Source organism: Petaurus breviceps, unplaced genomic scaffold, assembly GCF_028583685.1.
Source record: "Petaurus breviceps papuanus isolate PSGF00001 unplaced genomic scaffold, PetGlider_PUasm1.0 90644, whole genome shotgun sequence".
Taxonomy (NCBI): domain Eukaryota; kingdom Metazoa; phylum Chordata; class Mammalia; order Diprotodontia; family Petauridae; genus Petaurus; species Petaurus breviceps.
The window spans coordinates 8,452,432-8,480,398 of NW_027187298.1; the positions used below are offsets into that span (position 1 = coordinate 8,452,432).

The 27,967-nt window shown below is 34.6% G+C and overlaps 1 protein-coding gene across 2 annotated transcripts in view; it reads right to left on the minus strand.

Annotated features, from left to right (window-relative positions):
* Positions 1 to 661: 661 nt before the first annotated feature.
* Positions 662 to 27,967, minus strand: part of MBOAT2 (membrane bound O-acyltransferase domain containing 2) — a 178,502-nt gene continuing 151,196 nt past the window's right edge. For both annotated transcript variants that reach the window (XM_069064801.1, XM_069064802.1), the window contains 6 exons: positions 26,814 to 27,006; positions 21,565 to 21,668; positions 13,788 to 13,852; positions 9,958 to 10,090; positions 8,470 to 8,621; positions 662 to 7,260 (listed from right to left, as the gene is read on the minus strand). In XM_069064801.1, coding sequence (XP_068920902.1) covers positions 7,035 to 7,260; positions 8,470 to 8,621; positions 9,958 to 10,090; positions 13,788 to 13,852; positions 21,565 to 21,668; positions 26,814 to 27,006 — 873 coding nt within the window. In that variant the 3' untranslated portion in view covers positions 662 to 7,034. The remainder of the gene's footprint in view (positions 7,261 to 8,469; positions 8,622 to 9,957; positions 10,091 to 13,787; positions 13,853 to 21,564; positions 21,669 to 26,813; positions 27,007 to 27,967) is intronic.

Here is a 27,967-nt window from a genome sequence, read left to right on the forward strand (position 1 = left end):
TAACAGTTCGGCCGCATTATTTATGTTTATAGAATACACATTATCTGCCAGTGTTTAGGAAATTGAAGTTCAAGGTTTTACTTAAAGGACAATTGTCTCTGGTGTAACTTTTTCAGCCAGTTACTACTACCATTTTTGTAGGATCAGATAGCAAACAGATTATGTCTTGCTTGGGTCTCTTGATTCTCTATACCTAGAAATAAACAAATAAAAAGGAATTGTCATCTTGTATTGCCACAACTTAGAACCATACTTATGGAGGCCATCTAGTTGATTTTACAGATGGTGAAACCAAGGCACAAGAAACTGACATAACTTGCCCAAGGTCAAAGTGACAGAAAACATCAGAGGCAGGATTTGAACCCAGATTCTCTGACTCCAGAGCCTGTATTCTTTATCTTGTATCATATAGTCTCCTGAATAAATCTATGCCTTCTGACATGAACTTCAGTGAGAGGCATGACAATGCTGCATCATCATTGTTCACATGTTACGACATGACTGATGAAATCTTTCCTTTACTTAAGGAAAGCATTCAGTTATTTTTTTTTAATATATCTGTTTAAGGATTCAATGTGAGCCACTATAGTATGTTGAGCAGTCGTTAATAAAAATGCATTAACTTAATTTTGTTTACTTTGAATCTTGAAAAATATTCATGTTTCCAACAATCCCATTTTATTAAAACAAACACATCCAGTTATACTTATGAATACATGAGTTCAAATACCAGAAGATTATCCAGTGAAGGGATCAGTTATGATAACCTCAGGTCAAGTTTTTAGGCCTAGTAATAAGGTGAACAGAAAATTTTCCTGAAGGACTTTACTTTGTTGTTGTTCAATCAGAAGATTTTGAAATTAGTAAACACATTCAAATTTTTTTTAAACTACTGTTTAATCAATTTTAAAGACACAAATTAGAAAAACATTTATACGGAAGTTAAAAACACCTTTTAAAACATTGCAGTATGCTACCAGTGCAGCTTTGACAGAGACTAGAAATGGATAATCATTAAAATGACATCACAGTGTAACGAACAGTGGTATTTTAAATTTACCAATCACCAATACCTAGTTTACGGATCTGTTGAAAAATAACACTTTTTTAAAAAATATATTTTGGAATAATAAAAATGAAAATCACAGACACTGTATTCTAATTTCATCAAGGGAAGGCAAGTGAAAGAATACTGTAAATATTGACTGCTGGAATTGTTAGTTTCCCCCTAATGAAGGGTCTCTCTTCTGCAAAGACATAAAACTCTTTAAAGTAGAACCAAGACAGGAATTAAATTAATTACACATTCTAATTTCTCAAATGGAGTAATTTACTATAGTATCCTCAATTCCCTGAATGAGTTTTTACTTTCCCTACTTTTGCTTTCTGTTAGGTCCTTTTGGAGACAGAGATCATTCTTTTCTAACTGATATAATATAAATTTTGTATGCTGGACTGGAACAAATGACTATTTGATGGTCAATTCTCTTTTCAAAATGGAAAAAAAATTAGAAACAAATTTATTCTTACAGACAAACCAATACGGAATTTTAAATATGCTTAAAATTAGGAAGTTTGTGTAGATCAACAAAAATCTATGTTAGGTATTTTGACAGATGAATAATTGTTCCATTAAAGAGACAGCACAGATTATTACTAACTTTTCAGAAAGAGATAAATCTCAAATAGAGATTGTGCAGGAGCCAGATACTGTCCAGTAGAAGGTAGCTCGTACTCCTCTCTCCATTAGAAGGACGTGGACAAATCATTAATTTCCTTGGTTGGCCATCCAATTTATGGTAGTAAACATGGTCAAATACCACTGGAGAAATGGCTTCAAAAGGGGTAAATGTAGTTTGACCCGGGCTTTTACACAATAATTTCTATGTTATATAGCTTGTTTTTTTTTTTCCTTTTAAAATGTAGCAGTAAAACAATAAAAGTCAGTTTTAAAGACGTGACAAATTAGCTTTGAAGGAAAAATATGCATTGAAGCTATATTTTGGAAAATTGTTTTCTTCCTCAAGTCCTACCCTGGGGTTTACATAATATTTAAAAAACTATTAAAATCATTAGGAACATTATATTAAAATCGTTAAGCAATGAGACTGAACTGGCTATTTCCATTATACACTAACAGCCTAGATAAAAGCAGCTAAATCACTGATTATGAGGGTATGATTACAAAATAGCAACATGGCAAACCTTTTTCTTTAAAAGAATATCTATAATTTAAACAACTATAAATATATAATTTTATCACACTGTATATGCAAACATAAGCAGGAGATGTGGGTCTTAAAATTTGTGACATCCTAGGCTCCAAATCCTCCGATTTTTAAGAAACTTCTTTTTGAAAGTATTTTTTTTCTTGTACACTGGGAATAAACATCAATTTACTTGTGTAAGAAACAGACATAATAAAACACATATCCAAGTAAGTCTTCCAGTTTCAATCTAAGATAATTATAAGGTAGGTAAGGGCAGCAAAGAATAATTTCACAGTGTTTCTTAAAATTCTATCTATATCAAATTTGATATTTTATTTTTCAGCTTGGATGCAATTTTAATGACTGAGAAACCTCCTTAGGAAACAGGTTTATAATAAAAACTCTGGACAAACCTTTAGCCTAAATCATAACAGGTACAATTCAAACTACTTCTCTTTTATGTCATTTTTATCCTTCATGATAATGCAATAGTTTGGAAAACTTATTAATGAATAATTACAATTGGTAGCAAGAGGAAAATTAAGTAAGCATATATTAGGAATGTATTAACTCTCCAGCTTTTTCATTTATGTTCAAAATAAGTGTATATAAATTACAAAGAATGAAAATTAAATATTTAACCTTGCAAAAACCCTATCTCAACTTTTATCTAACATATGAATTCTCTGATTAAGTTAATGGTAAATATGTAGTTTTATTCAAATACAGTACTTCTTGTAATTTGAAATATGCTAAAATAATTTTAAAATGAAATATGTCTTAAATAATTTATAATGAAATAATTTAAGAAAAAATTAATTAACTGGTACTATTTCCTGGGTAATAAAATCAGTACATAGGAAGGGGCATAAGGGATATTTAGTGTTAATTTTTTTCTTCCTGATTTAAAATCACACAAGTAGGAAAAAAAAGCAGAGAAAGCAAGAGGAAAATCTGCCATGTTCTCATGTATACAAATTGGTATATTACTAGGGAATCATTTTAAGAGATCTATTCAGCAGAAATGCTACAATGACAGGCCTTTTGATTCACTGGACTCAAGGATTTTTCCTATGTTACCATGACAACCTTTTGCACAGTTACAGCTCTATTTCATGATTTTAAATGAATACAATTCTGTGGTCACGTTCTTACACATATCCACAGAACTTGCTTGCTGATTACACCTGAGGCACTCCAACCCCTCTAGTATATTGTGTCAGGTTTCTGGAATTGAAGAGACTAGTTAGTAGCTAATCAAACTCTGTAGTTTTATAGGTCAATAAAAATTGAGACTCAGGTAAGTTAAGTGACTTGCCCAAAGCCACACACTGGTCATTAATCTAAGAACCTGGGATAAGAACATAGATCTCTGGATTTTCAATTTTATTAATACGAAGGGACAACAAAAATACAAATGAACTGTATTTCTTCAAGTGTTCCCTTGGTCACACAGTTATAGGTTCAGAATATTCAGAGTTGGAAGGGACCTTAGAACTCATCTAATTTAATTTCCTCATTTTACAGATGAGAAAAATGGTTTTTTTATGTACACACACACACACGCTGACCCTAATAGAGTAGAAATCCAAATGTCGATGGCATGAGATGGACATGTTCTTTGTCAGACAAATCCACTTTCTCTATTACTCCTAATTCCAAACAAAATGTTAATTTTAAAGTTAGAGAACTGAACTGTGTAAAATAGTGATGAAATTTTACTATTTTTAGTCAATATATTGATGATTACTCAGTTAAATTATAATAGAAATTAGCTGTATGATTAAAAAATAAAAACAAGGATGGAACAGTAAGAATAGTTAAAGCACACACTAAAGGTCCAATATCCTCAAATCTAAACTGTGCATTTGGCGCTTTCTGTGTAATCATCGCAAAGTAACATTATGTGCATGTTTCACCAATGCCAATTTAAGAAATGAAAAAATAAGATCTAGCTGCTCTATTATTTCGGTTTTTTTTTTAAAGCAAGTGCCCATTAGAGTACAGTCCTCCAAAAGAAGTAGAAACAACACATTAATCTTTATGACGTTTCACAAATAATTGATCGATCAACAAGTATTTAGTAAGGTCTGCTTATCAAATGCCAGGCACTATGCTGGGAACATGTGCATTGGTGCTCCTCTATTTTGACAGAGGATGAAATAATCTCTTTTATAGAGAAAATTCAAAGCCAGAAAAAAGTGCACTGATTTTTTCTCAAGCAAAAGCCTATGCCAGAATCCCTCCTGGACCAGAGGGGAAAATACTTATTTAATTTGGCAGAGGGAATCAGACACTTGATTATTAGGTACATTTTATGAAAACAAACTGAAGGACTGAAAAAGATTTTCACTTTTGAATGGTTACAGTATTATCATATAAGCAGATGATTACCAGTGGACCTGATCAAATAGTTGCTTACTAAAAGTATGGGAGGCAGCATCATGGGATGAAAAGAAGACTCAATTGGAAATACCGTTCTGGTTCTACTATTCATTAGCTGTGTGACTTGGAGAAAATCGTTTTACCTTTCTGGGCCTCAGTTTACTTACTTGTAAAATGAGAGGCTTGATTAGATGATCTTCTAGGGTCCCATCCAGCTTTGTAAATAAATTACTAAAATGGATGCTGATTATTTCCTTGAGGGCAAGGCAGACTAATAAAAAGAAAGGTATTTGAGCTTCCCCTTGCTCCCTACTTACATACAAGGTTGCAATTCAGCGCTTGTGCTTTCCACTAGCCAGAAATGTCTTAATAAAACCAGTACCTTTATGGTTCCTTTTAAAGAGTGCTTAGGTCCTCTGCTACATTCATCAATGAGTGAAAACTCTTTTGCCAGCAAATTTAACTGGTCTTTCTGCATACATTCATTTCTGTCCTCTCATACTATTTGTGCATCTTAATGTTTTCATTTTCCATTCTTTCCTGGGAAGTTCTTAGGACAGGGCCAGCCCCACCTACATTTCCAGACAGGTGTGAAACAAGGAGAAGTTTCAACAGAGACTGAGCCAAGGCAGTCTGTGATATTATTTCTAAGGCTCAAAAAAAGGCAACTCTACATTTTTGCTGATTAGGACCTGCTGAATGGCAAGTGTCTTAGCTTTCTTTGCTTTTCCTAAAAAGAAAAAAAAATACCACAAAACCCCCCACTACTTAGTATATCCCTACATCACAGGCTGTTTTGCCCACAACTCAATTTGTTAAGCATAATTTGTAAATGATAATATATCAAAAAGGAATTGGAGAATGTGGTAAATTTGAATTTAATGAAAATAAGGCAAAATAAAATGTCAGCTAATGAAAACATATCTTTCTTCCTTTTTTTCAGTGGCTCAATAAAATAAGAGCCCTGCGCATACTTACACCAAATATCACAAGGTTTAGGAACCTTGCATAATTTTGTGATGCTTCCTGCCAATGTCCTTGTACAAAACTGATAATTCTGTGCTATTTTTTAGTCACAACTATGATCAAATTAATGCAAAAGAATTATGTGGCCCTTGGGAATAATTAGAAAGTTGTAGTATTTCAAGGGAATTATAACCACATGAAAATGGCCCAAACTAAAACAAAAACATACTCGTACTTAGAGAACTTAAAAATCCAATTAAAAGGTGCTAAATAACAGTACTTTATACAATATCTAAATATTACTTGTATCAGCTTTTCTAAAGATGTGGTTTACTTTTTTTCTACCAACAGTCTCAAATAAATCCCCTTAAACTTGATAATTCAATGATTAGCCTAAAGGAACTTGCTTTTATTCTTAACCAAGCGAAAATGTTTTTACTTCCATGATACTGTTTTTGTGCTATTATTTAATAATCCTTTCCTAATTCTACAGGTTTTATGCCTGATAAGTTTTAGTTTAAAAATTTTAAAGAAATTTAGTTGTTAAATCTGTGAATATCTTAAATACAATAATAAAATAAATTCAGACATATTAGGGGTAAGTAGCACTTCTGCTAAGCACCTGGTACTTACTTACAATATATTGATCTGGGTCCTATGATTGCCAACTTGTCTCTAATTGCAAGGTCCACTTAGTGTTTTCTTCTTTTTTTAAAAGTTAAAAAAAACAACTTAAAACATCAGTTTTGCTATATTTAAATTATATGTTTAAGAAAATCTTAGAAGGGCTCAATCTGACTGATACAATATAATTAAAATCAGCCAATCTAGGCTACCCATATTTTGGCATTGGTAATGTTTACAGTTCTGCAATCTACTTAAGTTGTTTTGAGATAACTGTAATAAAACCCTCGAAATACTGAGATGTTTATTGCATTTTACAAACCATTTACAACATTCTGATTAAAATTCTTCCTTCTAATTTCCTTTACAGCATTTAACATTAAATATCTGAAATCTGCTTTTTACACAAATATTAAACATGAAAATACCATTTAGAAACAATTATTTCAGTAAATAGAGGGTTTAAGGCAAAGCATTCATCTGGAAAAGTTAAATTTCCCTTTCTTCATCTAGATCGACACAATTGTTTCTACCCCCTCAGTGCCTTAGGATACACAACGTACATTCATCAAAGGGGCACACATATGACCCTATGGACATACGTTGAAGTCCTGAGTGCCCATTGAAATAATGGAAATATTTTCATATAAGGCATGACCCACAGGGACATGGCACAAGAGGGGGTGAATTCACTCTATTTGCAGTCTATTGTACAAGATATTCCCTATATATATATATATGTCCTTTTTTTGTCACTTAATTTTGTTTCAGCTGAATACAAACCTCTGTAAAAGGTGCTAAAACTGGTTTCTGAAAACAAGAAAAATAGCCAGCTTAACATTCTCTCCATCATTGTTTTAGTGCTGAATATCTGGGAGATATATTTTGCTGCTGATTGCGGATGTTATTTGTTGCTAAATAACTGTTCAGTCCCAAAGGACTTTCTTCTTTCTCTAATTTTCTGGATTGCGAGAGGTGGCCTTCTTGCTGTATTTTCTTTCCTCTGTTAGTTTTTTTCCCTGGCAACAATACCACTACCAAGATGCCAGTAATGTGAAGGCAAAAATACCAGGAGCTAAATGAAAAAAAAATCATTTCATCAAACTGTGAGTTATTAATCATAAATAAAATACATGCTTTGTAGATGTCAGATTCAATTTATGATATTCCACAAAGTTCACTATTTTTTCTCACATTATTACAATTTATAAGCTATTTTTACAACTGGATATTCACAAAATACTACTATCTAAACCTGAACTGCATATAAGTGTGCTATGGAGTGTCACAGTCTGGTTCCCCTAAGGGAACATAGTAGTGACTAAAATAGTAAATTAAAACAAAAAAATACTTATGGGTAACAAGATCCCCTGAAAATTACATCTAAGAATCTATGCTATTTGATAAAATGCTGAAAGGAGTAAATCAAAGATAGTATAGTGACATAGAAGGCGATCAAAAAGTTTAACCTGGGATGTTCTTAAATATCTAAACTAACTTCTAACAAAATAGGATGCAATTTTATGAAGGCTGTGCAAATTCAACAAATAATAAGAATGTAATATTTTGATAAATTAGACAAATGGAAAAACAGACTAAAGGAACAAATCCCTTTAAATACTGACATGATTTGAACCAAATGCCAATCAGACACAAGTGACATCATTAAAAGGACTCTGGAGACAGAATCCAGTCCACATTGCTTGAGTACAGCTATAAAAATTTAACAATTTAGTTAAACAATTTTTCAGAGTAAGTTTTTTGATGTCTCACAACTTATGATGATGACCAAGAAAATGGGAAACATACATCTGAGAAATAGCATTAATTTTTCTTTGATTGAAAGGGAGAGAAGAGTTAAACATTCCATATAGGAACCAGACATTTTTGTTTTTTATTAAAATTAATTTCATAATTTGACTAGTCAGCCAACCAACAAGTATTTCTTAAGTGCTTGCTACATTCCAGGAATTGTACTGAGCTCCAAACCTTCAAGATCTTTCACACAATGGTTTACCTAGCTTTTTTCTCCTTTCATCATGACCAGATGTTCATTTGAAATGTCTGGGGAAAATCACTCCACCCAGGAAACTGACTCTCACCTTCACTTAAAAGTCCCATCATATTTAAAGAGCATAAACTTATAATATATCCAGAGGTAAATAACATGGCCAAAATATGATTTATCTCTTCTACCACATTTCCAAGGAAATGCTTTTAAAAATAAATGTTTTCTTTAAAAAAGAAAAAACTCCACTGAGGCATTTTAAAAAGATACACTTACCTGAAAAACAAAATGGAAGGCTTTATAGAGAGAAGTACAAATGGTACAACTGTGTAACTTATTGCTACTTGAGTTGCTATCCATGTTATAATATCATAAAATAACTTAACCTCTGGTGGTTCAATAAAGTAATGTCTAATGTTATTTCTCATCTGAAAGACAAAAATGCAACAGCAAAATTATTAGCTTTCTTTTGTAAATTACATGATCATATTTAAGATGCCTTCCTATTGGAGCTAATGAGTACTTTGTAGATTCTTTAAATTCTGAACTTGTTAAAAACAGATTACATGCATTCTAATGTGGTCAAGTAATGTTTATTGAAACATATGTCAATGCTATGATTTAATCATGAAATTCAAGGTGGTCATACATCTAAAGATAATAAATTCTTAGAATTAAAAACAATAAATGCTTATGTTTCACCTAGGGGTAGACATAGTCATGCTGTATTTATATGGATACTGTATCTACCTTTCAAATATGTTACTTAGGGCTATTTAGTTGATCCAATGGTTCTCTCCTTTTGTGGTTGTTATGGAGCACTCTGTTTTTTAGAAACAAGTTTGACCATGTTACTCTACTGCTTTTCTATTATTACTTCTCCATAATCCCTCCTCACAAAGTGGTGGTGATTTTTTCCCTTCTCTGATCTTACTGCACATTTATGTTGATCTTATTGTATTAGATAAGAATAAACTTGTAGGGTGGCTACGTGGCAGTGAGTAGAACACCAGCCCTGGAGTCAGGAGGACCTGGGTTTGGATCCAGTTTCGGACACTTGACGCACACACACAAAAACTAGCCATGTGACCTTGGGCAAGTCACTTAACCCCAATTGCCCTCCCCTCCCCCCTCCAAAAAGCAAAAAAAAAAAGAATAAACTTGTAGAGGGCAGAGACTATGTCTTATTTATCTTTTTTTTTTTTTTAATCTCTACAACACCTAGGTACTTCAATGCAACTGAACATGTCAATTTCCCATTCAATATTTGTTAAATGAGTGGATCTTTGCTAATTCATTTTTTTCTTTTCCTTAAAAATAAATATTAAGGCTTTCTGTCTCTAAGAGATAGTTTTATTTATTAAGTCTACTCCACTGTGACTAGTCAAAGTATAAAACCCCATAAAGTGGAAGCAGGGCTCTCTGTTTTAACTCTGTTCTGCACTAGCTCCTCTTCTGTGGCTGTTCAGGTCGTCTTTACTTTTTTTTTAAATGTGTGCAGCCCCCAGTATATTTTAATGTCTTTCTAAGCAGAGGCACTACTCCTGTCCCATTTGATGTGGAGGCCACAGTAATCATACTGTTAATGGAGAATATGCCATTCAGTCAACTAGTAAGATCAAAGCAGAGATATTTCTAGTTGGCAGCGTCATGAAGTGGTCACTTGAAACATATTTTAAAAAATGAAACTGAATTGTTCTTTTAAATATCTTACAGGTAAAAAAAAAACTCTGATTTTGAAACATATGATATCTAAGTACTTACAGTTCGTGCTGCTAATGTCATTACCATCCCTGTTAAAAATGTTAAGTAATATCCTGGATATACACCATGCCAAATGGCTGAGAGGATGAAAGTCTGAATGGTTGGGCTAAAGGAGGCTCTTTCATAACAGACCCTAGGGACACAAGGGGAAAGACACATACATATATAAGAATGTCATGATGATGACGCTAATATCAAATAAATGTTATATAATGATACATCATTCCTTACAACTAATCTGATTTTTTTGGGGGGGGAATCCTAATAGACCAAGCGCATCTTTCTTCTATTAATAACTTGCTGTCACCCTGGATAGATTACTTAACCTTTAGGAAGGTCTAAACTTGGAAAAAAATAATTTCCATCTATTTAATTAGCATATTATAACATTAAATGCAATGTTCAATGTATTGATGATTCTTTTTATAGAATCTTATTTACATTTCACAAAACACTTAAATTTTAAATATAAGAATTATAAGTGGTAGGTACATCTGTTCTTTCTATATTGATTATTTGCTATTATTAAATTTTATTTAAAAGAATGCAATGTGGGGGGTGGAGCCAAGATGGCAGAGTAAAAGCAGGAACCTGCTTGAGCTCACACCCCAACCACCTCCAATACCTGTAAAAAAATTACTTTTAACAAATTTTAGAGCTATAGAACCCATAAAGTGACAGAGTGAAATACATGTCCAGCTTAAGTCAGCCTGGGAAGCTGAAAGGAAGGGTCTATCGCACTAGGCTGGGAGCTGAGTGCAGTCCTGGGTAGGCCATGACAGCACAGACCAGCTGGCACAGACCTCAGGGAACTCAATCACTGGCAGCTGTGGCATTTTCCAGACTTCTCAACCCATAAATGTCAAAGAAAGAGTAAAAGGTCAGTGGGGAAACTGTTGGACCTAGGTAAGAGAAGAGCCCAGTCTGGTCTCTGCACATGGGGTGGAGGAGGTAACCGTGACTGCAGCAGCAGGGCTGCTGCTTCCAAAGCTCTAATACCACAAATAATGGAAGGACCAAGTGAATGATTGAAGGGCAACTGCAGGAATTTCTTTGCTGGAGCTGAGGCAGGATTCTCTTGCTTGGCCCTACTTGGATCTGGGTCGCAGTCTTGGGTGGCAGTCCTGGGGTAAGGAGGGGTGCTGACATGGCAGAACTTGTGGCAACTGTGGAGAGGAAATCCTCCTCACAGTTCTGAGGCAGATGCCTAGAAGTAGCTCTGACAACAGCTGCACAAAACTCCAGAAATTTGGGACACAGCACTCTCCGCTCTGGAAGCAGAGTTCTACCATGGCAAAGAGCTGAAAAGTCAACTAATGGGTTGGCAAGATGAGCAAACAGAGGAATAGAAATCAGACTATAAAATCATTCTTTGGTGACAAAGAAGATTAAAACATAGAACCAGAAGAAGACAACAAAGTCAAAACTCCTGCATCAAAAGAGTCAAAGAAAAATACAAATTTGTCACAGCTATGGAAGAGCTCAAAAAGGATTTTGAAAGTCAAGTAAGAGAAGTAGAGGAAAAACTGGCAAGAGATATGAGAATGATGCAAGAAAATCATGAAAAACAAGTCAACAATTTGCTAAAAAATACTGAAGAAAATGACACCTTAAAAAATAGACTAACTCAAATGGCAAGAGGCCCAAAAAGCCAACAAGAAGAATGCCTTAAAAAGTAGCATTTGACAAATGAAAAAGGAAGTCCAAAAGCTCACTGAAGAAAATGATTCCTTCAGAATTAGAATGGAGCAAATGGAAGTTAATGACTTTATGAGAAATCAAGATATTATAAAACAGATTCAAAAGAATAAAAAAATAGAAGACAATGTAAAATATCTCATTGGAAAAACAACTAACCTTGGATAATAGATCCAGGAGAGATAATTTAAAAATTATTAGACTACCTGAAAGCCATGAGCAAAAAAAGAGCCTAGACATCATTTTTCAAAAAGTTATCAAGGAACCAGGGGGTAAAACAGAAACTGAAAAAATCTGCCTATCACCTCTTGAAAAAAATCCCAAAAGGAAAACTCCTAGGAATATTATAGTCAAATTCCAGAGTTTCCAGGTTAAGGAGAAAATATTACAAGCAGCCAGGAAGAAACAATTTGAATATTGTGGAAACACAATCAGGATAACCCAGGATCTGGCAGCTTCTACACTGGCCTTGCAATATGATATTCCGGAGGTCAAAGGAGCTGGGATTAAAAACAAGAATCACCTACCCAGCAAAACTGAGTATCATATTTCAGGGGAAAATATGGTCATTCGATGAAATAGAGGACTTTCAAGCATTCTTGATGAAAAGACCAGAGTTGAACAGAAAATTTGACTTTCAAATACAAGAATCAAGAAAAGCATGAAAAGGTAAACTGGAAAGAAAAATCATAAGGAACTTATTAAAGTTGATCTGTTTATATTCCTATATGGAAAGACGATATTTGTAACTCATGAGACTTTTTTCAGTATTAGGATAGTTGAAGGGAATATGTGTGTGTGTATATGTATATATATATATATATATATATATATATATATATACACATAGACAGAGGGCACAGGGTAAGTTGAATATGAAGGGATGATATCTAAAAACTAAAATTAAGAGGTAAGAGAGGAATATATTGGGAGAAGGAGAAAGGGAGAGAGAATAGGGTAAATTATCTCATGTAAAAAAGGCAAGAGAAAGTTGTTAAAATGGAGGGGAAAGGCAGGGAGGTGAAAGGGAATGAGTCAACCTTACTCTCACTGGATTTGGCTTAAGGAGGGAATAATATACACACTCAATTGGTATCTTACCTTACAGGAAAGTAGGGGGGAAGGGTGTAAGGGGGGGGGATGATAGAAGGGAGGCCAGACTGGGGGAAGGTGTAGTCAGAAGCAAATACTTTTTGAAAAGGGACAGGGTCAAAGGAGAAAATAGAATAAATGGGAGGGGATGGAGGGAACTACAGTTAGTTTTTCACAATATGACTACTATGGAAATGTTTTGCATAACTACACATGTTATTTTTTTTAACCAGACCAGCTTCATGTTTTTTTTTCCTGTATAAATCCCCTTCCCTCCCGCCCCCCAAATCTAGGAGGTTAGGGTGGGACAAAGGGATGTCTCACAAAGGGCACTGGTGGTAGGGGAATGTCATTAAGGCAGTAAAAGATTCTGTGTAAAATGGTTAAGGATTTGGAAAGGGTTTGTGTATGGAGGATCACGTTCTTCCTCCTGCCTTGTGACATGCCTATACTGAATTGCTTGTTTTCTCAAAGGGGTGGGTGACGAGGGAAGAAGGAAGAGAATCTGGAACTCAAAATTTTAAAAACAAATGTTAAAAAATATTGTTTCTACATGCAACTGGGAAGTAAGATACACAGGCAATGGGGTATATAAATCCATCTTTCCCTACAAGAAAGTAAGGGGAAAGGGGATAAGGAAAGCATGGGAGGGATAGAAGAGAGGGAAGATTGGGGGAAGGAGTAATAAGTACGTTTGCCATCTTGGGGTGGGGGGCAGGGGAGAGATGCGGAGAAAATTTGGAACTCAAAATCTTGTGGAAATGAATGTTGAAAACTAAAATAAAATTTAAAAAAATTAAATATAATGTAATGCTTCCTCTTATCCTCAAAAATCAATGTAGTAGTAAGAGATTACCCCCATTTCATACAGATCATAAAATCAGAATAAGCCCTAATGCTACTCAGAATGCTATTTTATTAAACATGGAAAACATTACTAATTTAGCCAAGGAGTAGAACTCAGTAGTTTTCAATGGAGAAAAATACAAAATGTCAACAAAGAGTGGGTTGATAGGAATCATATATCTAAAAACACATACCTTTTAAGCCAAAGAGCTGTCTGAATATTCCAGTTGTCAAGAAACATTTTAAAACTTGTTGAAAACTGTAAGAAAAATGTTCTTATTATTTTGGACCAACAAAAATAATAAATTCCAAAGATAAATGATATTCACTCATTTAAAATAACTTATGCATTTAATTAAAGCATACTTTTTACACTTGAAAATGAATTTCTATACAAACCATATCTGTAACTGGTATACAATACTCTCTTCAGAGCACTGCAGCATGCTCATAATATGTTACTTACTATACTGGGCTCGCTACAAGCAACCATTCATTCAATAGGCTGCACTCCTCTGGACTTCTCCATCATGCCTTCTCTCTAGCTCATCCTACCCTTGTACCACTCCCTTATTTTTCAGCTTGCTTTTTTTTGTGTTGTCTTCTCCCTTAGATTGTAAGTTCCTTGAGGATGAAGGCTTTTTTTTTTCATTTGTGTCCCTAATGCTTAGTACAGTGCCTGGCACATAGTAGGAACTTAATAATGTTCAACTAATTTACTATCAAATGTTTACTAAAGGAAAAATTATCTCTTAAACTCAAGTGATATGTTTTTATTGATGTAGACTAAGAGTATATTAGCTTTCTTCCCTGCCAAATTAATTATTGACTCACTTTGTGGTGGTTGTTCACTAAATAAAAAAACCCAGGTCCTTTTTAGCTGAATTATGGACTACCCATATCCTGGTTTAAATATAACCTTTGTACCTCAGTAAAACTTTACTTTTGTTCCCATTAATTTTTTTTTCATTTCTTTTTCTTTTTTTGCATTTTTGGAGGGGGGGGGCAGGGCAATTGGGGTTAAGTGACTTGCCCAAGGTCACTGGCTAGTAAGTGTTAAGTGTGTGTGGTTGGATTTGAACTCAGGTCCTCCTGACTTCAGGGCTGGTGCTCTATTCACTGCACCACCTAGCCTCCACTCCTATTAAATTTAATTTTATTTGATCTCATCTAATGGTGAGGATTTTTTATATATTCTGTCTCTGCCATCTAGTGTGTTAGCTATCTTCTCACCCCATCATCTGAAAATCAGATGAGTATGGTTTATATGTCCTTATCACAGGCTTTGATAAGAAATGTAAAGTAATAGTAATTCAAACATGTATCCTTGAAGCACACTCCTTGGGAACTTCCAAGTTGACATCAAACTATTAATGACTTCTCATTGTCATTCATATGGTTCCAAATCCATTTAATTATTTTTTATTCATTTTATTCTGAACTTGAGAAATAAAACAAGCATTTCCATAAAAAGGTGGAATAGAAAAATAGGATTGCATCTGAAACTGCAGATTCATTATGTACAACTTGTTATTCCTTTCAAACTTTACAACAAAGTTATCACACAACTTTCTTTTTTTTTTTACCCCTATCCCCCCAAACTTTAAGACAGCTACTATTAGATATGTGTGTGTGTGTGAACATGTGTTCTGGATGCAAAAAAATATCTTCCTTCATAGGATCTTTGGGGTTAATCTGGGTACTTATAATAGAATGACTTGGTTGCTCAAAGTTGTTTTTAAAACAATATTGCGGTTACTGTATACACTGTGCTCATTTTGCTCTTCATTATTTTGGGGAAGTCTCTCCGTGCTTTTCTAAAATCACTGAGCTCATCATTTCTTATAGCAGAGTAATATTCCATCATTAACATATACCTCAATTTATTTAGCCATTCCCCAATTGACGTACATCCCTGCAATTTCCAGTTCTTTGCCACCACAAAGAGAGCTGCTATAAATGTTTGAGATCTTTTTCTTTTGTCCTAATCATCTTGGGAAACAGATCTAATAGTGGCATTGCTGGGTCAAAGGGTAGAGGCAGTCTCATAATTCTTTGGGAACAATTCCAAATCTCCAAAATGGTTGGATCGGCTCACAGATCGACCAACAATGAATTAAGGTCCTAATTTTTCACATCCTCTCCATGTGTCACTTTTCCCTTCCATCATTTTGGCCAATCTGATAGGTATAAAATGATATCTTAAAGTAGTTTTAATTTGCATTTCTCTAATCAATAATGATTTAGAGTATTTTTCAAATGTTTTGATTTCTCCATTGGAAAATTGCCTGTTCATATCCTTTGAACGTTTATCAATTGGGGAATGACTTATATTCTTATAGATTTGACAAAGTTCTTTTTATATATTTGAGATAAGAGAACTTTATCTGAAGAACTGTCTATAATTTTTTTCTCAGTTTTCTGCTTTCCTTCTGATCTTGGCTACATTTGTTTTATTTGTACAAAATTTTTTTAATTTAATGTAATAAAATTATCTATTTTATGCCTCACAATGCTCTCTATCTCCTGTTTGTTTATAAAATTTTCAGTTATCTATAAATCTGATAGGCAATATGTACCAAGTTCTTCAATTTTTTTTGTAATATTTCCCTTTATATCTAGGTTATGTATCCATTTTGACCTTATCTTTGTAAATAGTATAAGATATTGGTCAAATTCATTTCATTGTAAACAGTGTCTAGCTCAAATCTATTTTTTTCCAAGAGAATGAAACATTATCAGTTGCTTTACTAAAATCTAGTTGAACCACAGCTACATAATTTTACCAGCTTACTAACCTTGTCAAAAAGTGAAATAAAGTCTAGTCTAGTATATAAGACCTGTTCTTGATTCAATGCCAATCCTTCCTTTTCAAAGCTTCCTTTGCAAGACATTTAATAATTAGTCTTTTAAATAATATGTCGCAGAATTTTGCCAGAAATAAAAATCAAGCTCAAGGGCTGTTAGAGACTTCCTTATCACCTGGTAAATGAATGGCTCATTTCAGATCTAAGAAATGAAAATATATGAATATATTCAACAGTTAAGCCTGAATAGTAACCTGTTTATTATACCTTTACCATGGTTTTAAGGCGAGTCAGAAATTCAAGCTCTTAACAAAACAAGTGGCACCCTTGTTCTTTGTTTCACCACACTGCCCCTTATGAACTCATGAACATCTAAGTAGAGGAGTGAAACCTCTGGGTTCTGGGTAAATTTCTCAAAGTCTAGATAAGGACATGGAAGCATGGGAGTCCTCCAGCTTCAACCTCTCTCAGTAGCAGTGATTACAGGCATGGGTCACCACGTCCTGCTTCAAATTTGCTTTCTTGTGTTGGATAGTTCTTTTCATTTGTTACCTACTAGTGTATTAGTTTAGAGATGTATGAGGCCATGTGTTTTATTACAAACGCATTTCTTGAATTTTGTCTCCTGTGAACTTGGGATGTCATTATTACTATTTTTCCTGACCCTGCAGCTATTCTTTATGATCTCTAATTCGGTTGATATATGTAAACATATCAATAGAACTGTTCAATGGAAAAATGCAGGATTTGGAGTCAGAAGACACCACCACCTGTGCCTCCAAGATCTTTCATTTCTTGCCTGTGATGCTGTCATCTTCTAGGTTGTTCCTCACAGCATCACTGTGCTCACATGAATCACAAGAAGTATACAGTAATCATCCATCTAGGTTAAGTATTGGGCATCCCTATTCCGTCTCACATATCTATCCTTCGAAGACGTTTCTGAATCCTATCAGTGGATGAAGAGCTACCCAAGTATCTGTCAACAGGGATCACTTTTCCCCTTGATCCTTATGGAATATTTTCCACCAAAATATTTCTCTGTGGCTTTTAAAGCCCATCATAACTTGGCCCCTTACTACCTTGCCAGTCTTTCTGACATCTTGCCCCACTCCATGTGTTCTATGATTCACTGGTCTTTCTTGCTGTTTCTTGAACATTTCTTTATTTTTTTTTGGAGGGGGGAAGGCTGGGCAATTGGGATTAAGTGACTTGCCCAAGGTCACACAGCTAGTTAGCATTAAGTGTCTGAGGCCGGATTTGAACTCAGGTCCTCCTGACTCCAGGGCCGATGCTCTATTTACTGTGCCACCTAGCTGCCTCTTGCACATTTCTTGTAATGCTGTTTCTTGAACTGGCTGTTCCCCATGCCTAGGATTCTTTCACTCCTTAGCTCAATCTCCTGGTTTTCCTGGCTTTCTTCAAGTCTCAGCTAAAATTCCCACCATCTAAAGATAGCCTTTCCTGATCCCCTTAATGCTACTGACTTCCATCTGAAATTATTTCCATCTCACCCTATCCATATCTTGTTCATACAGAGTTGTTTCCATGTTATAACATCTCTTCAATTAAACTGTAAGCTCTTTGTGGTCAAGGATTGTTTCTTTTAAAAAAAAATCCTTAGTGCTTAGCACAGTGCCTGGCACATCGCTGGCTCTTAACAAATGCTTGTTGACTTGATTTGACTTGTGGATTTACTTTATTATTCCTCATAGGACAAGTGGCTGCTTCCTCTTCTATGGAAAGAACCTCAAATGGTTTCTTAGGTCCTAGTGTTGAGGGTTCTTTCCTCTTCTTTCTGTGTAAAACTGTTCACTGTCCTCCAACTTTCTGTTTTGCTTTTTCTTTGTATGCACCCAAGGTGCATGCTTAATAAATGCCTATTGCCTGACTGGCATGGGATAGAATTCATCTCTATTTTTTTAGCCTCTTTTCCCCCTTGATTTTCACACTGAAACACTCTTTTTTGTTTGAAGTGATACTTTTGTTAATCCTGAAATATAGCAAGGAAGGAGGCAACAGATTTAGAGAAAATGAAAATCAGAGAAGACTGAAGTTCAACCCAGAGCTTAAAATCAATCTCCAGTACCACAGACCCAATAAGTGGTCAGTAACTTTTTGTCTGAAGACTTTCCATCAAGCTACTCATTCATGAGGCTGTCCATTCCTCTTCAGTAGAGTTCCAATTTTTATTAAGTTTATCTTTACATCAAACCTAAGTCTGACTCTTTGCATCTTCCACCCATTTTTTCTGACTCTTCCCTCTGAGGCCCAAAAAGTCTAAACCTGCTTCCACAGAACAGCACTTCAAAAATCTGAAGACATCTATTATGTCCTCCCTGAATCTGTTGTTCTTCTTCAAACTAAATGTCCTTAGTTCTTCCAGCAGATCCTCATAGGGCATGGATAAAAGGCTTTTTACCATCTTGGTTTCCCTCCTTGGTACACTCTCCATGTTACTGAAATCCTTCCTAAATTGTGACATCTGGAGCTGAACAATAAATGTAGTATGACTTGGGCAGAGAACAGTGTAATTATTACCTCCTTATTCCTGGAAGTGTAATACTGTATTGATTTTTTTTTCAACTGCCATATCATATGGTGTACTGATATTGAGCTTACATATATATTCACTCAAAATTCTAGATTTGTCAGACAAATTGTCATCTGACCAATCAATGTTTTGCTTAGCTTAAACTTGTGAAGAAAAATTTTCAAGGCTAAGTATGTATTTTTTCTAGCAGCTCTTGAGTCAGGAAGACTCATTCTCAGGAAGATGAATTCAAATCTAGCTTCAAACACTAGCTGTGTGACCCTGGGCAAGTCACTTAATCCTGTGTGGCCCAGTTTCATCATCTATAAAAATGAGCTGGAGAAGGAAATAGAAAACTACTCCAGTATCATTGCCAAGAAAAACCCCAAATGGGGTCATGAAGAGTTGGACATGACTGAAAATGACTGAGCAACTGAACATTTATCCATATTGAATTTTATTAAATTCAGCCCAATGCTCTAACCTGTCAAATTCTTACTGGGTCCTTTGTCATCTGGTGAGTTAGCAATCACTCAGCTATATATCAACTGCTAATGTGATATATGTATATGTCTTTATCCAATTTACTATTTAAAATGTTAAACATCATAGGGTAAGCTTAGATCTGTGGGGAATTCACTGGAGACCTTCCAAACTGAAGTTGAACCATTGACCATTCTAGGAATCTTGACGTTCAAATAGTTCTATACCTATCAAATTTTAAATATGCCTAGTCCAGTGGGCCTCACAATTTTCCAAAGTGGCAGTGTAAGCAAAACTTTTGCAGAACCCCTTTGGTGAAATCCTCTAAGATTATTATTATTATTGTTAGAGCCTATTAATAAACAATATAAACTTAATTTAAAAACATCTACATTACTACTCTGAACTACTCATCAAAGAAAGATAGAAGGTTAGTCTGGCCTGACCTGTTTTTCATGAGTGATAATAGCTCTTTGTGATCACTTCTTTTCTAGATGTTCACTAACCATCTTTTATTAATCTATTCTAGATTTTCCAGGAATAGAAGGTCAGTAGTTTATAGTTTTCAGATTCTACTTTTTTTTGGAGGAAAATGGACATTTGCCTCTCTTCAATCTTGATGCACAATCTCTTCCATTCTCCATGATCTGAATATTACTCAGCAGTCACATCTGCCATTTTCCCAGAACCTATAATTGTAGTTGCTCTGGGTCAGGTGACCTGAGTTCAATAAAGACAGTTAAGTGCTTACTATCTCCTTAATTATTCTAAGAGCCACTTTTGTTCTCTCCTTTCCAGATCAAGGGTCATTTTCCTTAATGGAGAAAAGAGAAGCAAATTAAAAGTAAAACAGCTTTGTTTTCTTTCTGTTGTCAGTTGTCATTGTCCTATCCACCCTGAGTAGTAGTCCTGTCTCTTCTATGATATTATTTTCCCCAATATAGTTTAAAAACAATACAGAACCCTTTTTGTTGTCTTGGTTTTTCTTGCCTCAACTTATTTTGAGCTTTAGCACTTCTAGTATTATCCTTAAAGGACAAGTGCTATGCTTTTGTATTGAGTGTGTTATTTTCTCTTACTTTCATTCTTTGTATAGATACTGTAAAAATCTGAGCTTGATGGTGAGTCTTCTGTGCAGCTCCAACTCCCATTATTCTTCCTTACTGGATTTCTTCTCTTTCTGGTCAGTCAGTTTGTCAGTAAGCATTTATTAAGCACCTATTATTTGTAAGGCACTGTGCTAAGTGAATGCTGGGGTTATAAAAAGGCACAAAAGTCAGTCCCTGCCTTCCCATGCTTCCTGGGTTGTTTTCCTTTGTAGAATTTTAGTCTATGGGATTCCTCCTTTCTATTGAACTCTTTGATATCTACTCTCCCAAAATCAAGGGAAAGGACTGAAGAAGTAAGAGAAAGTTTGGAATGGCTGCTATGGGAAGGATGATAGTAAATGAGGGAAGAATAAAAAGATGTCTGTGAAGCCTTGACAGCCCAGGTGAATTTAAAATAACAATTCTGTTACTGACCTAGTCAGCACAATTTCTTGTAAATTAAGCAGCATATGAATAGAAACCAAGAAGGGAGACGATAGAGGTCAGCTCAATTTGGGGCTTGGCAAAGAATGAACAGAGGAAGAAGAAAAAGAAGTGAGAAACAGATTCAAGGGTAAAGGACAGTGCAGATGAAGTGTGATGCAACGGAAAGAACACTGCATGGAGAGTAAGCAGATTAGAGTTCTAATCCTACCTACTAGCTGTGTGACCTTGGGCAACTCATTTGACATCTGAGTCTATTTTTCTCAGATATAAAATAAAGAGGTCAAGGTTTCAGCTAGTTTTAAGATGCAAACACACACACAGAGTTTGATTTTATCCTAGTTTTATTTCATTATAACTCTAATTACATTTTAATACTATAGTGACATGCTAGCAGGCAGTGCCTGTGGAAATGAATTAATATGTCCATTTTTTCCCTCTAGAGGATAAATTAAAATTCATGGATTTCAATATACTGAATTTTATAAATGACTCACAAACTACATATCTTCAAATAGTGTTATTAAAAATTTCTATTCCACACTTGGGATATTGGAACTTAAGCAATACAACTAGTTATATGAAGTACTATATAACAACTTCATCATAAACCTACCTCTATTTGCTGGATTCTCAAATTGGAAATTAAATCCCAACATTCTTCTCCATTTTTATCATAGCCCTTAAAACCAAATCCAGCTGCATTATTAATAGCATCAGCTGTATTGAAACAGAGTCAAGGAAAAATAGTTATTGTTACTAGTATCTACATTATCCCAAGGAGGCTTTACCATTGTACACCATTTTTAAACCACATTTTTACAGTCATACACACATAGTCTATGGTTATCCTAATTTTATTTCATTACAACTCTTACATTTTACTGTTGAAATGACATGCTGGTAGGCAATGCCCTTGGAAATGGAGTTCATTCAAAATGTTTTTTAAGAACAATAAAGTATATACATGAGGTGTTACAACACAATTATTTTCATTTTGCACTTTATCATGCCTCAGACAATCTAGTTCATGTATGAACTGTCCTCATATTTGGAATATACAGTCTTTTTCAAATAATTTTAGTTTTATGTATGTACTTGACAAACAACAGAGGAAAATGCTGCCTCAAAAAGTCCATTCCCCAACAAATTATACAAGAGAAAACAATTCAAAGACTATGTGTCACTCAACTTCTTGTCTAAGGTATGTGACTCTAGGGTTCATTAAATAGTAACAAAATAATATAATATGCACATATGTATAGCTCTATATAAGCAAAATAATAGAAGATACATGTATTGATAATAATGTCTATTTAATGTTTTATTTTGTTTTTTGTTTTTTTTGTTTTTTTGCTTTTTGGAGGGGGGAAGGCAGGGCAATTGGGATTATATGACTTGCCCAAGGTCACACCGCTAGTTTTTTTTTGTGTTAAGTGTCTGAGGCTGGATTTGAACTCAGGTCCTCCTGACTCCAGGGCTGGTGCTCTGTTCACTGCGCCACCTAGTCACCACTATTTATTGTTTTATTTACCTGATAACTATTACCACCCTACTTGATCTTAGTATATTGAAAAGGCATTTTAAAAAGAAATCTTGGAAGTAAGAGAAAATCACAAATAGAATGTAACATTTTGACAGATTCAACAATAATTTGCTAATATGTTACCTGTAAAATTTTAGGCAAATCACTTTGCCTCTGCGCTTCAGACAAATAGATAAAAGCTGGAAGGAATCTTAAAAGGCATCTAGTACATTTTCCAGAAGAAGAAACTAATTCCTAGAGAGGTTAAATGACTTCCCCAAGGCTGCAGTAAATGGAAGAAACAGGAATGGAATATAGGTCATGGGATCATAAGTTTAGAGATGGAGGGGACCTTAGAGGTTACTGAAGTTGAATCCCTTCATTTTGCAGTTGAGGAAACTGAGGCCCAATAAGGCTGTGACTTTCCCAGTGTCATATAACTATCAAGCAGAAGAGCCCGGACTTCAACCTGAGTCTTGTGACTCCAGATCCAGCACTTTTTCCATTTTATAGTACTGTCTCTAGTTTCCTCATCTATAAAATGAAAATAATGGACTATGATTCTATAAATAATCAGTAAAGAGGTCAGGACTAAAGTAAGTTTAGGCTATGTTATGTAAACTGAATTAAGATAAAAAATAATAAATAAAACATATAAAATGGTGACTAGTCACTGTCTCAATGCAAGATTTTCCTTGCTCAAGTTCACACCTACCCCACAAATGAATAATTGGGCCTTTTCTGAACTATCTGAGAGAACACAATATAAATATTGGTTGTTACTGGGACCATAATTAAGGGAATAATAAATAAGGGAAAGCCAACAGTGCTAAAGAGCACTGAATTTGGAAACAAAGGGACCTGGATTTCAAATCCTAGCTCCTCTACTTAACTCCCTGCATGATTTTGGGCAAGACCAATGGTAGGGAACCTGTGACCCTGAGGCCACACATCATGGCCTACTAGGTCCTTAGGTGACGCCTTTTGACCAAGTCCAAGTTTTACAGAACAAATCTTTTTATTAAGGGAATTTATTCTGTGAAGTTTGGATTCAGTCAAAGGGCTGCACTTGAGGATCTAGAAGGCCACATATGGCCTCGAGGCTGCAGGTTCCCCAACCCTGAGAAAGACCCTTAACTTTAGGGGGCCTCAGTTTCCTCATCTGCAAAAATGACGGTACTGGACTAAATGATGTTTGAGAGCCCTTCCAGATGTAAATCTATGAATCCATGAGCACCCATTGTGGGACTTTGTAGCAACAGTACTTAAACCCTTCTGGGCTTCAGTTTCCTCACCCGTAAATGGGATTGGAGTAGTTAGGATTGAGTATTATACTAAGTATGCATTAAATTCAGCTGCATTTCTAATCACTATTACTTTATAAATCTTAATTGCTTTTTATTTTTTATGTTTTTTTTTTGCTTTTTGGAGAGCAATTGGGGTTGTGACTTGCCCAAGGTCACATGGCTAGTTTTTGTATTAAGTGTCTGAGGCCATATTTGAACTCAGTTCCTCCTGACTCCAGGGCCAGTGCTCTATTCACTGCACTACCTAGCTGCCCCTTAATTGGTTTTTGAGGAAAAAGTGGAAGAGTCAAACTATTTGCAAATAATTTTTAATTTATTTGTCATATTCTAAAGGCCACAAATTTAAAAATGAGTTTCACTAACCATTCTGCAAATATTTTTATCATTAGACTACAATAATTAAGAAAATGCTGATAAAATAATAGAACCTCATTTTATAAAACTACAGTAACATCCATCTATATTTCAAAGTTCTTTATGAAGATTAACAGATGCTCCCAACAGTTCCATAAGTTAAGCTGTACTACTGATAATGATAGTTTTGAAAATATTAAAAGGCCACCCTCATAGAGCATTATCATATAACCTACAGATTCCTCATCTCCTTAAAAATCCTGTATTCTGACAAATGGGCCATACTTCTTATAGAAGTGTTAGGAACATTCATAGGATACAGGCAAATGCTCATTCTTAAATCAAAGCCAGTATTTACTTTATGTAACAGACAAAACTACATTAATATGATGTCTCCAAAGGTGACTGTTTAAAAAAATTTGTCAACTAGATATTTTTAGGAATCACTGCTGTTGAAAACCATGTTAATAACATTAAATTCTACAAAAAATTTTTAATAAATATTGTAAAATCCATGTAAGACAACAGAGTATTTTAATCTATCATTAACTTATAGAAATTAAAATAATAAGTAAATTAATTCGTTTGGTAAGAAGAATGCAAAAAGTTGGCCAAATCCTATGCTTACTTCACTGACAAAGAACAGACCAGATACTAAATGCAAATTCAAAATGGCCTACAAATTATCCTACCCCTTTACTGGGTTGATATGTTGATTTATGTATTAATTCATGTTGGATTTATTAAGGACCAATCCTGTGTGAGGCTATAAATAAAAATAGTTTCTTTAAAGATATTAATGAATTGGATATTAGGACTGATTTCTCAGTCTTCAGGGAAAGGTTTTGGAGGCATGGATTTTAGGGAACCATAGTTCTGACATACAGTGTGAGTTTTTATCCCATCAGTTTGCTGAGCCTTCAAAGAGGGGGTAGTCAGGACAACTGAATGTTCTAAACGACATTTCCCAGAAATTCATGCTGCCAGGTTCCAGAATCTTTCCCTACCTATAGGGAAATCAGTCTCAATACCAGGTATACAAAGATAAAAAAGAAACATCATCTCTGTGAATTTACAAACTAACTCGGGAAATAAAGTACAGAAGAAAATAATTATAATGTAAAATAGTTGAAATTTGCCCAGTGCAAGCATAGGATCAATATCTTATGTCTTGTGAAACTTCACTTAATTGCAAAGGAAAAGGGTTTTGCTGAAATATACCACCTTCTTTTAATATAATTTCTTTATGGAGAAAGATGGTAAGTGGAAGAAGAATGGCACTCATCATTTCACTCTCTATTCAATTTTAAGGAATAGTTATCTGATAAATAAGCCCACTTAGCTATAAATAATAATGATAACTAGCATGTATGTAGCACTTTAAGGTTTGTACAGTGCTTTGCAAATGTCTTATTTGATACTCATGATAACACTGGGAGGAAGATGCTATTATTATCATCATCACTTTACAGATGAGGAAAACTGAGGCAAGCAGTGTTGAGTGATTCACCCACAGTCACAAAGCTACTATGTGTCTGTGGCCCAATTTGAAATCAGGTCCTCCTGACTCCTATAGCATATCCACTATACTATCAAGCTACAACAGTCATTTAGGTTACTCTATAATAAAATTGACCGACTAAAATATGGTCTATTAGTGCACAAGTGAAACACTCTTTTAAACAACAGTAAGTGTATTTTTTAATAACTAGGCATTTATTACAAATACAAGGATAATAACATCCTGAATAAAGAACAACTCTGATATAAGAAATAAATGGAATATGAAAAAATGAGGCTTTTAGGGTCACAGCTTGAAGGGTCATTGAATTCAATCTTTGAATTTTATTTATGAGTAAATTGAGATTCAGAGAAGGCAAGTAACTTGTCAAAGGAAACAGTGGTTTCAAGTGGAAAAGTCAGACATGCTTAAGGGGAAAATACAGTTTTATTTATTAAATCACCTAATAGTTATTAAAATTAAAGTTTTCTACTAGTCAGTAGAAGAGAGAAGACAGAAAGGAAAATATGACCAATGGTACACATGCATTTTATTACGAAAATTTCTGCTTAAATTTCAAAATTGAGGGGCGGCCAGGTAGCACAGCGAGTAAGAGCACCGGCTCCAGTGTCAGGATGACCTAGCGATCGAATCCGGGCTCAGATACTTAGCACCCACCCAGAAACACCTGGCCATGTAACCTTGAGCAAGTTACTTAACCCCAATTGCTTTTAAAAAAAATAAATTCCAAAATTGAGAAATTTTGTTGCAAATCAAGGGAAAGTTATTAATTTATTGGGTAACAGTATGGTCAATCCAAATTGAATATTTAAACAGCAAATTATAATAAATTCAGTTTAATAAGTCAATCAGAAGGAATAAGCTTAAATACAAATGTCCAAACTTCCTTTACCATGTTGTAAAAACAAATCCAAACTCAAATGAAATCATGCTGTGACTAGAAACCTGGGGAAAAGTTATTTTTTTAAATAGTTGCTATCAGGCTTTGAAATTAACTTAAAACAACCATGAGAACTCATTTTTACAAATACAATTTTATAAGGACCTTATATCTGCTCTGGTTCTAATTTAATAAAAAAAAAAAACTAACATCATCCTCAAGATGGCACTCTCAACCACAAAATAAACTGACATAACTAGCATTAAATGTTACTTACCTAAAGTCCATGCAAAATAATATTTGGGTCTGGCAGCCATAAGTGAGACATATAAGTAGATAACCTTTGTTGGCAATGAAGCTGTAGCTTGAAAATGATCATCAATGTTGTATTCTACAGGTAATGTTTTGGAGACAGTCAAATGAAATAATAAGGAAAGCCCGCAGATTAAAAGCTTCTGCATTACTGCAACCTGAAGCACACAAAGCAAAGAAAGATTTAGTGAGTTACATCAACTCCCTGGAATGGGAAGAATATAAAATCCTGCTAAAAAGTTTACAAACATGAATTAGTTTCTGTTACCAACACAGAGACTGTAGGGAAGCAACTAATGGCACAGAGAAGAAAAAAAAAAACTGTTTTTCACATATATAATTAATTAGTCCATGAGGACAAAGTTGATACTATCTAGAAATCAAATTCCTGCTCTTTCCTTCTCCAACAGACTCTTCAGAAATTACTTTTGAAATTCCTTTAGGAGCACTTTTTAAAAGTGCTTCTTTTGAAAGTAATAAATGTTGGAGGGGATGCAGAAAAACTGGGACATAATTGGTGGAGCTGTGAACTGATCCAATCATTCTGGGGAGTAGAACTTTTGAAACTATGTCCAAAAGATTATCAAACAGTGCATAGCCTTTGACCCACCAATAGCCACTACTAGGTCTGTATCCCAAAGAGATTTAAAAAAGGGGTTGGGAAGGACCTATTTATATGAAAATGTCTATAGCAACTCTTTTTATAGCATCAAAGAATTGGAAATTGAGGGGTTGCCCATCAATTGGGGAATGGTTAAACAAGTTATAGTATATGATTATAATGGAATATTGCTGTGCTATAAGAAATGATGAGCAGGCAGATTTCAGAAACACCTGATATAAACATAGAAACATAGCTGATATAAATTGAAATGAGCAGAGCCAGGAGAACATTGTGCATAGTAACAACAATATTGTATGATGATCAAATATGAATGACTTAGCTGTTCTAAGCAACAAAGTGACCCAAGACAATTCCAAAGGTCTCATGATGAAAAATGCTGAGTTCAAATTTGAGGTCAGTTGTTTCTGTGTGACACTGAGCAAGCTAATTAACTTTGCTGTATCCCTGAATTAAGCAATTTACTTAGATGGCCTCTAGCTCTAACAATCTATGAA